This window comes from Ambystoma mexicanum, chromosome 3p (assembly GCF_040938575.1).
Source record: "Ambystoma mexicanum isolate Mex_15411 chromosome 3p, UKY_AmexF1_1, whole genome shotgun sequence".
Taxonomy (NCBI): Eukaryota; Metazoa; Chordata; class Amphibia; order Caudata; family Ambystomatidae; genus Ambystoma; species Ambystoma mexicanum.
Window position 1 is genome coordinate 196,265,885 of NC_090925.1, and position 10,426 is coordinate 196,276,310.

A 10,426-nucleotide genomic window follows, 5' to 3' on the forward strand; every position below is an offset into this window, starting at 1 on the left:
CTGTCTCAGGTGGAAAGGAAATGGATCACAGCCGGAGATACAAGCCTTGAAGGAGACCGAGACTGTCTCAGGTGGAAAGGAAATGGATCACAGCCGGAGATGCAAGCCTTGAAGGAGACAGAGACTGACTCAGGTGGAAAGGAAATGGATCACAGCCGGAGATGCAAGCCTTGAAGGTAACCGAGACTGTCTCAGGTGGAAAGGAAATGGATCACAGCCGGAGATACAAGCCTTGAAGGAGACAGAGACTGACTCAGGTGGAAAGGAAATGGATCACAGCCGGAGATGCAAGCCTTGAAGGAGACCGAGACTGTCTCAGGTGGAAAGGAAATGGATCACAGCCGGAGATGCAAGCCTTGAAGGAGACCGAGACTGTCTCAGGTGGAAAGGAAATGAATCACAGCCGGAGATGCAAGCCTTGAAGGAGACCGAGACTGTCTCAGGTGGAAAGGAAATGGATCACAGCCGGAGATGCAAGCCTTGAAGGAGACAGAGACTGTCTCAGGTGGAAAGGAAATGGATCACAGCCGGAGATACAAGCCTTGAAGGAGACAGAGACTGACTCAGGTGGAAAGGAAATGGATCACAGCCGGAGATGCAAGCCTTGAAGGAGACCGAGACTGTCTCAGGTGGAAAGGAAATGGATCACAGCCGGAGATACAAGCCTTGAAGGAGACAGAGACTGACTCAGGTGGAAAGGAAATGGATCACAGCCGGAGATGCAAGCCTTGAAGGAGACCGAGACTGTCTCAGGTGGAAAGGAAATGGATCACAGCCGGAGATACAAGCCTTGAAGGAGACCGAGACTGTCTCAGGTGGAAAGGAAATGGATCACAGCCGGAGATGCAAGCCTTGAAGGAGACAGAGACTGACTCAGGTGGAAAGGAAATGGATCACAGCCAGAGATGCAAGCCTTGAAGGAGACAGAGACTGACTCAGGTGGAAAGGAAATGGATCACAGCCAGAGATGCATGCTTTCGAGACAGGAAGGCAGATTACTTCAGCCTTGGAGCAGTTCAGCATAAGACAGCGAAGTGCCACCAAGCGGCAGCAGATAGACAGAGATGTCAGGGGTAAGAGTAGACAAATATTCATGATTATACCAGTCTCTATGCTAGCTGCCTGTGAGCTGCATGCAGCGCCCCCGCTCAGTACTTAGCAATTAGGTGTGTGCTGAGAGCAGTGTCTCTTTACAGAGCAAATCTGGATCACGAAGATGGAAGTTGGCAGGAGATGGGGCATTATAGACAGGACGGCGGAAAGGGCTTGGAGCTGAGTTCAGCATAAGACAGCCAAGCGCCATTGTGTTAGCATGCAGCAGCAGAGAGGTTGGTAATAAAAGTAGAGACGGATTAGTGATTAGTACTTAGAACAGTCTCTTTGCAAGGTGCTGTAACCAGACTCTGGCCAGTGGTAAGGGCAGTGTGTATGCTCAGTGATGGGATCAGTCAGTTGTGTGTTACGGGCAGTGTGTTCGGTGCTGAGGGCACACTCCTGTCAGTGCTGAGGTCAGAGTTTGCTCAGTGCAGTGTCTTCTTGGGGCCCAAGGCAGTTTCAATGCTGAGGGTTGTCTCTATACCCAATGCAGAAGGCAGTGTGTTCGGTGCTGAGGGCACACTCCTGTCAGTGCTGAGGTCAGAGTTTGCTCAGTGCAGTGTCTGCTTGGGGCTCATGGCAGTTTCAATGCTGAGGGTTGTCTCTATACCCAATGCAGAAGGCAGTGTGTTCGGTGCTGAGGGCACACTCCTGTCAGTGCTGAGGTCAGAGTTTGCTCAGTGCAGTGTCTGCTTGGGGCTCATGGCAGTTTCAATGCTGAGGGTTGTCTCTATACCCAATGCAGAAGGCAGTGTGTTCGGTGCTGAGGGCACACTCGTGTCAGTGCTGAGGTCAGAGTTTGCTCAGTGCAGTGTCTGCTTGGGGCTCATGGCAGTTTCAATGCTGAGGGCTGTCTCAATGCTCAGTGCAGAAGGCAGTGTGTTCAGTGCTGAGGGCACTCTCTGGTCAGTGCTGAGGTCAGAGTTTGCTCAGTGCAGTGTCTGCTTGGGGCTCATGGCAGTTTCAATGCTGAGGGCTGTCTCAATGCTCAGTGCAGAAGGCAGTGTGTTCAGTGCTGAGGGCACTCTCTGGTCAGTGCTGAGGTCAGAGTTTGCTCAGTGCAGTGTCTGCTTGGAGCTCATGGCAGTTTCAATGCTGAGGGCTGTCTCAATGCTCAGTGCAGAAGGCAGTGTGTTCAGTGCTGAGGGCACTCTCTGGTCAGTGCTGAGGTCAGAGTTTGCTCAGTGCAGTGTCTGCTTGGGGCTCATGGCAGTTTCAATGCGGAGGGCTTTCTCTATACCCAATGCAGAAGGCAGTGTGTTCAGTGCTGAGGGCACACTCTGGTCAGTGCTGAGGTCAGAGTTTGCTCAGTGCAGTGTCTGCTTGGGGCTCATGGCAGTTTCAATGCGGAGGGCTGTCTCTATACCCAATGCAGAAGGCAGTGTGTTCAGTGCTGAGGGCACTCTCTGGTCAGTGCTGAGGTCAGAGTTTGCTCAGTGCAGTGTCTGCTTGGGGCTCATGGCAGTTTCAATGCGGAGGGCTTTCTCTATACCCAATGCAGAAGACAGTGTGTTCAGTGCTGAGGGCACTCTCTGGTCAGTGCTGAGGTCAGAGTTTGCTCAGTGCAGTGTCTGCTTGGGGCTCATGGCAGTTTCAATGCTGAGGGTTGTCTCTATACCCAATGCAGAAGGCAGTGTGTTCAGTCCTGGGGCACTCTCTGGTCAGTGCTGAGGTCAGAGTTTGCTCAGTGCAGTGTCTGCTTGGGGCTTATGGCAGTTTCAATGCTGAGGGTTGTCTCTATACCCAATGCAGAAGGCAGTGTGTTCAGTCCTGAGGGCACACTCTGGTCAGTGCTGAGGTCAGAGTTTGCTCAGTGCAGTGTCTGCTTGGAGCTCATGGCAGTTTCAATGCTGAGGGTTGTCTCTATACCCAATGCAGAAGGCAGTGTGTTCAGTGCTGAGGGCACTCTCTGGTCAGTGCTGAGGTCAGAGTTTGCTCAGTGCAGTGTCTGCTTGGGGCTCATGGCAGTTTCAATGCTGAGGGTTGTCTCTATACCCAATGCAGAAGGCAGTGTGTTCAGTGCTGAGGGCACTCTCTGGTCAGTGCTGAGGTCAGAGTTTGCTCAGTGCAGTGTCTGATTGGAGCTCATGGCAGTTTCAATGCTGAGGGTTGTCTCTATACCCAATGCAGAAGGCAGTGTGTTCAGTGCTGAGGGCATTCTCTGGTCAGTGTTGAGTCAGAGTTTGCTCAGTGCAGTGTCTGCTTGGGGCTCATGGCAGTTTCAATGCTGAGGGTTGTCTCTATACCCAATGCAGAAGGCAGTGTGTTCAGTGCTGAGGGCACTCTCTGGTCAGTGCTGAGGTCAGAGTTTGCTCAGTGCAGTGTCTGCTTGGAGCTCATGGCAGTTTCAATGCTGAGGGCTGTCTCAATGCTCAGTGCAGAAGGCAGTGTGTTCAGTGCTGAGGGCACTCTCTGGTCAGTGCTGAGGTCAGAGTTTGCTCAGTGCAGTGTCTGCTTGGGGCTCATGGCAGTTTCAATGCGGAGGGCTTTCTCTATACCCAATGCAGAAGGCAGTGTGTTCAGTGCTGAGGGCACACTCTGGTCAGTGCTGAGGTCAGAGTTTGCTCAGTGCAGTGTCTGCTTGGGGCTCATGGCAGTTTCAATGCGGAGGGCTGTCTCTATACCCAATGCAGAAGGCAGTGTGTTCAGTCCTGAGGGCACACTCTGGTCAGTGCTGAGGTCAGAGTTTGCTCAGTGCAGTGTCTGCTTGGAGCTCATGGCAGTTTCAATGCTGAGGGTTGTCTCTATACCCAATGCAGAAGGCAGTGTGTTCAGTGCTGAGGGCACTCTCTGGTCAGTGCTGAGGTCAGAGTTTGCTCAGTGCAGTGTCTGTTTGGGGCTCATGGCAGTTTCAATGCTGAGGGTTGTCTCTATACCCAATGCAGAAGGCAGTGTGTTCAGTCCTGAGGGCACACTCTGGTCAGTGCTGAGGTCAGAGTTTGCTCAGTGCAGTGTCTTCTTGGGGCTCATGGCAGTTTCAATGCTGAGGGCTGTCTCTATGCTCAGTGCAGAAGGCAGTGTGTTCGGTGCTGAGGGCACACTCCTGTCAGTGCTGAGGTCAGAGTTTGCTCAGTGCAGTGTCTGCGTGGGGCTCATGGCAGTTTCAATGCTGAGGGTTGTCTCTATACCCAATGCAGAAGGCAGTGTGTTCAGTCCTGAGGGCACTCTCTGGTCAGTGCTGAGGTCGGAGTTTGCTCAGTGCAGTGTCTGCTTGGGGCTCATGGCAGTTTCAATGCTGAGGGCTATCTCTATGCTCAGTGCAGAAGGCAGTGTGTTCAGTCCTGAGGGCACACTCCTGTCAGTGCTGAGGTCAGAGTTTGCTCAGTGCAGTGTCTGCTTGGGGCTCATTGCAGTTTCAATGCTGAGGGCTTTCTCTATACCCAATGCAGAAGGCAGTGTGTTCAGTGCTGAGGGCACTCTCTGGTCAGTGCTGAGGTCAGAGTTTGCTCAGTGCAGTGTCTGCTTGGAGCTCATGGCAGTTTCAATGCTGAGGGCTGTCTCAATGCTCAGTGCAGAAGGCAGTGTGTTCAGTGCTGAGGGCACTCTCTGGTCAGTGCTGAGGTCAGAGTTTGCTCAGTGCAGTGTCTGCTTGGAGCTCATGGCAGTTTCAATGCTGAGGGCTGTCTCAATGCTCAGTGCAGAAGGCAGTGTGTTCAGTGCTGAGGGCACTCTCTGGTCAGTGCTGAGGTCAGAGTTTGCTCAGTGCAGTGTCTGCTTGGGGCTCATGGCAGTTTCAATGCGGAGGGCTTTCTCTATACCCAATGCAGAAGGCAGTGTGTTCAGTGCTGAGGGCACACTCTGGTCAGTGCTGAGGTCAGAGTTTGCTCAGTGCAGTGTCTGCTTGGGGCTCATGGCAGTTTCAATGCGGAGGGCTGTCTCTATACCCAATGCAGAAGGCAGTGTGTTCAGTGCTGAGGGCACTCTCTGGTCAGTGCTGAGGTCAGAGTTTGCTCAGTGCAGTGTCTGCTTGGGGCTCATGGCAGTTTCAATGCGGAGGGCTTTCTCTATACCCAATGCAGAAGGCAGTGTGTTCAGTGCTGAGGGCACTCTCTGGTCAGTGCTGAGGTCAGAGTTTGCTCAGTGCAGTGTCTGCTTGGGGCTCATGGCAGTTTCAATGCTGAGGGTTGTCTCTATACCCAATGCAGAAGGCAGTGTGTTCAGTCCTGAGGGCACTCTCTGGTCAGTGCTGAGGTCAGAGTTTGCTCAGTGCAGTGTCTGCTTGGGGCTTATGGCAGTTTCAATGCTGAGGGTTGTCTCTATACCCAATGCAGAAGGCAGTGTGTTCAGTCCTGAGGGCACACTCTGGTCAGTGCTGAGGTCAGAGTTTGCTCAGTGCAGTGTCTGCTTGGAGCTCATGGCAGTTTCAATGCTGAGGGTTGTCTCTATACCCAATGCAGAAGGCAGTGTGTTCAGTGCTGAGGGCACTCTCTGGTCAGTGCTGAGGTCAGAGTTTGCTCAGTGCAGTGTCTGCTTGGGGCTCATGGCAGTTTCAATGCTGAGGGTTGTCTCTATACCCAATGCAGAAGGCAGTGTGTTCAGTCCTGAGGGCACACTCTGGTCAGTGCTGAGGTCAGAGTTTGCTCAGTGCAGTGTCTGCTTGGGGCTCATGGCAGTTTCAATGCTGAGGGTTGTCTCTATACCCAATGCAGAAGGCAGTGTGTTCAGTCCTGAGGGCACTCTCTGGTCAGTGCTGAGGTCGGAGTTTGCTCAGTGCAGTGTCTGCTTGGGGCTCATGGCAGTTTCAATGCTGAGGGTTGTCTCTATACCCAATGCAGAAGGCAGTGTGTTCAGTCCTGAGGGCACTCTCTGGTCAGTGCTGGGGTCAGAGTTAGCTCAGTGCAGTGTCTGCTTGGGGCTCATGGCAGTTTCAATGCTGAGGGCTGTCTCTATGCTCAGTGCAGAAGGCAGTGTGTTCAGTGCTGAGGGCACACTCTGGTCAGTGCTGAGGTCGGAGTTTGCACAGTGCAGCGTCTGCTTGGGGCTCATGGCAGTTTCAATGCTGAGGGTTGTCTCTATACCCAATGCAGAAGGCAGTGTGTTCAGTCCTGAGGGCACTCTCTGGTCAGTGCTGAGGTCAGAGTTAGCTCAGTGCAGCGTCTGCTTGGGGCTCATGGCAGTTTCAATGCTGAGGGCTGTCTCTATGCTCAGTGCAGAAGGCAGTGTGTTCAGTGCTGAGGGCACACTCTGGTCAGTGCTGAGGTCAGAGTTTGCTCAGTGCAGTGTCTGCTTGGGGCTCATGGCAGTTTCAATGCTGAGGGCTATCTCTATGCTCAGTGCAGAAGGCAGTGTGTTCAGTGCTGAGGGCACACTCTGGTCAGTGCTGAGGTCAGAGTTTGCTCAGTGCAGTGTCTGATTGGGGCTTATGGCAGTTTCAATGCTGAGGGTTGTCTCTATACCCAATGCAGAAGGCAGTATGTTCAGTGCTGAGGGCACTCTCTGGCCAGTGCTGAGGTCAGAGTTTGCTCAGTGCAGTGTCTGCTTGGGGCTCATGGCAGTTTCAATGCTGAGGGTTGTCTCTATACCCAATGCAGAAGGCAGTGTGTTCAGTCCTGAGGGCACACTCTGGTCAGTGCTGAGGTCAGAGTTTGCTCAGTGCAGTGTCTGCTTGGGGCTCATGGCAGTTTCAATGCTGAGGGTTGTCTCTATACCCAATGCAGAAGGCAGTGTGTTCAGTCCTGAGGGCACTCTCTGGTCAGTGCTGAGGTCGGAGTTTGCTCAGTGCAGTGTCTGCTTGGGGCTCATGGCAGTTTCAATGCTGAGGGTTGTCTCTATACCCAATACAGAAGGCAGTGTGTTCAGTCCTGAGGGCACTCTCTGGTCAGTGCTGAGGTCAGAGTTAGCTCAGTGCAGTGTCTGCTTGGGGCTCATGGCAGTTTCAATGCTGAGGGCTGTCTCTATGCTCAGTGCAGAAGGCAGTGTGTTCAGTGCTGAGGGCACACTCTGGTCAGTGCTGAGGTCAGAGTTTGCTCAGTGCAGTGTCTGCTTGGGGCTCATGGCAGTTTCAATGCTGAGGGCTATCTCTATGCTCAGTGCAGAAGGCAGTGTGTTCAGTGCTGAGGGCACACTCTGGTCAGTGCTGAGGTCAGAGTTTGCTCAGTGCAGTGTCTGATTGGGGCTTATGGCAGTTTCAATGCTGAGGGTTGTCTCTATACCCAATGCAGAAGGCAGTATGTTCAGTGCTGAGGGCACTCTCTGGCCAGTGCTGAGGTCAGAGTTTGCTCAGTGCAGTGTCTGCTTGGGGCTTATGGCAGTTTCAATGCTGAGGGTTGTCTCTATACCCAATGCAGAAGGCAGTATGTTCAGTGCTGAGGGCACACTCTGCTCGGTGCTGAGGTCGGAGTTTGCTCAGTGCAGTGTCTGCAGTGTCTGCTTGGGGCTCATGGCAGTGTTTTCAATGCTGAGAGCAGGCAGGCACATTACACGCTACGCTCCCTCTGAACACGTGGGTTCATTTTGGTGATCTGAACTGTTCCCTGCAGGGCCCATCGGTTGCTTTGCATGCATATTTCCCTACTCATAACAAGTCACGTGCTGCTTGCTAATCTCTCAGTAGCTGACACTCGTGTCCAGCGTTCAGTCTCTGAAGCAGAAACCATCCTTCCTACAAGCAAAATAGAGACTGTCCTCCTTCTATCCCAAACAAAGGCCATTTCTCTGTCTATTGACATGTTCCTCCAGAGATGACATCCCAGGGCACTGCCACTGCCCTTCTGGCAGCCTCCGGTCTGCTGCTCTGCACCTCCCTCTTGGGAAACCTCTTCATCCTGGAGGCTGTTCTCCTCCACCGGAGGCCGGGGTCATGCCGGACCCTTCCAACCAATGAGTTGGTTATCAGCAGCCTGGCCCTGGTTAATGTTCTAAGTGGGGTGTCCAACTTCCTTTGGTTGGTGGTGTACCTACTTGAACTCTGCCAGCGTGCTGGAGAGTGGGTCTACAAAGTCCTGGACTTCACCTGCATTATGGGGGGCACCGGTGCCTTCTGGTTCACCGCCTGTCTGTCGGCCTTTTACAGCCTCAAGATCTCCAGCTTCAGTCCTCCCTGCGTGGCCCGACTCAGGCTGCGGGCCCCCTCTGCAATGCCGTTCGTCCTGCTCTTCCTGCTGCTGGCCTGCGGTGCCCTTAGTGGGCCGACCATCTCCTACATCCACCTGAAAGCAGCCAACGGCTCTGACTTGCACTGCGGGGACTACTACGAGATGTCGGGGACATTCGAGGCCTACTACATAACCTTCAGCATTCTGGGCTACCTGCTGCCTTTGGTTACACTGACTACATGCAGTGCTCTCCTCGTGGCCTCCCTTTGTCATCATTACCGTCGCGTATGGGGCGGGCCAGCTGGACCACGCACGGACGTGTACTTACGTGTGGTCAAAATGGTGCTAGGTTTGCTGGCCTTCTACGCCTTCTGCGTGGTCTTTGCCGAGGTTAGCGATGCGCTGTACAAGGACACCGGTGATGCCAGTGACTGGTTCGTTATCTACAGTTTCGCACTGCTAGCCTACTCGGCCGGCTGCCCCATCGCCCTCACTTATGGGACAGCGCGACTTCATCGTCGCCTGCGAGTTCTCTGCGTTTGTGTGGCATGCTGCAGGAGCACCCCCACTCGTCGGCACAGCTCTGTCTCGGCTGGCAGACCTGTCACGCCCAAAGATACCACACGCTGCTCTCCTGGCGATGGCAAGTCTATATTCGTAATGGCTGTGGACTGAACATATGTATAATGTCTGCACACTCTATCCCGAGACGCAAGGTCACAGTACTTCTCCCGTGCAGAGTCGCTTGAAATATTGGACTCCGCTTGTGCATAGGGGATGATGCATAGGAGTGATTTTGATCTGGAAAGTTCCAAGGCTTCTAACAACGAGACCCTCTCTTTCCCCCCTTTGCTCCCCCCTCCTTTCCACCCTTGGGGTGCCATGAAACAACTGCGTTTGGAGCCAGTGCCTTATATCACCAATAAAAAAAAAATCACATCAAAGTCAGCATGCGTGTGGGGCAGTCGTGAGGCATCGCTAGTTGTAATTGTAATCTTTCTCTACAAATTGTCCTCAAATTCAAGGCATTTATTCTTGTTAATCTAAGTCTCTACGCTTTATTTAACATAGTTTAAGTTCTAAATCTTGTCTCCGGACAAATGCCTATGCTAATGTTAATGTTATGGGTCTTGTATCGCGCACTGTTGCCACGTGCGTGGCCTCTTGGCGCTCTGGCGGATCTGCAATGGAAGGCGGGTTGGGGGATTTGTTAGTGGGGTTGAGCGGGAGAAGAGCAAGAGAGCTTTGATGTGCTGTAAGCAGCTTCAGTTCAGAGAAACTGGTCACTGAGTGTTGGTGCATTTTCGGTTGGTAGCCGTCATGTGGTGTTGTGGTGTATTTGTGCAAGGTTTGGTTTCATGTTGGGTGTTGTGAGGTGTGTGCGGTTTGTGGTGTGGTACAGGTATGGTTGTGTTTAGTTCGGAGCTGAGGTTGAGTATGCAGAATGGTGAGTTTTTAGTGCGGTTAGTTACGTTATGAGCAACACATTTCCCACCCCCAACAACCAGTAAAGTGCAGTACATTTCCTACCCCAACGTTCCATCTAAGTGTGACGCATTTCCTACCCCCAACAGTCCATCCAAGATACATTTCCTACCCCCAACAATCCATCTGAAATACATTCCCTATCCACAACAATCCATCTAAGTGTGACAATTCGTACATGCCAACGTACCTGGGAGGGAGATTCTGTCAGAAAAATCAGGAGATGATAATTTCCCCATAGGAATGCATTGAGGCTAGTGTTAGTTTCAGCAGAGAATCTGAAAAAGAACATTTTTCACAGAAAAATTGGGAGTCTGCCTCCTAAATTGGGAGGATTGGCATGTATGCACATTTCCTGCCCCCAACAATCCATCGAAGTGTAAACTTTTCCTAACCCCAACAATACAGTTCTAAATGTTTAAAAATTATCGGATTTGCTGTTCCAATTGTTAAAACACAATCTTGTCTTCGAATTGGGATGGGTACACTACAATGAGATTGTGCACGCCCGAGCGGCCGGGTTTGCAACGCGACACAGTTTTGGAAAAACATGGTTCGTGGTTTAATGGGAAATCCCCCTCACTAACATGACAGGGGGTTTAGATTCTATTAAAGACAGGAGGCGAGTATTATGCATTTCCATCTTTAGGGGATAAGTCCAACTTAAGCATTTAAAAACACTTAAAAACTTATACATTAGAAAATGACCCAGACCTGGATAATAAATGGAGGAAACCCTATGGGTACCCAATCTGGCAATAAATCCTGACCCCCGGGAGAACATTCCACTGTCCATATCTAAAGGGCTGAAA

The 10,426-nt window shown here is 52.1% G+C and overlaps 1 protein-coding gene across 1 annotated transcript; it reads left to right on the plus strand.

Annotated features, from left to right (window-relative positions):
* Positions 1 to 7,775: 7,775 nt before the first annotated feature.
* On the plus strand, positions 7,776 to 8,804 carry LOC138579856 (taste receptor type 2 member 143-like). The gene has a single exon (XM_069650086.1). The coding sequence runs from the start codon at positions 7,776 to 7,778 to the stop codon at positions 8,802 to 8,804; it is 1,029 nt and encodes a 342-aa protein (XP_069506187.1).
* The last annotated feature ends 1,622 nt before the right edge of the window (positions 8,805 to 10,426 follow it).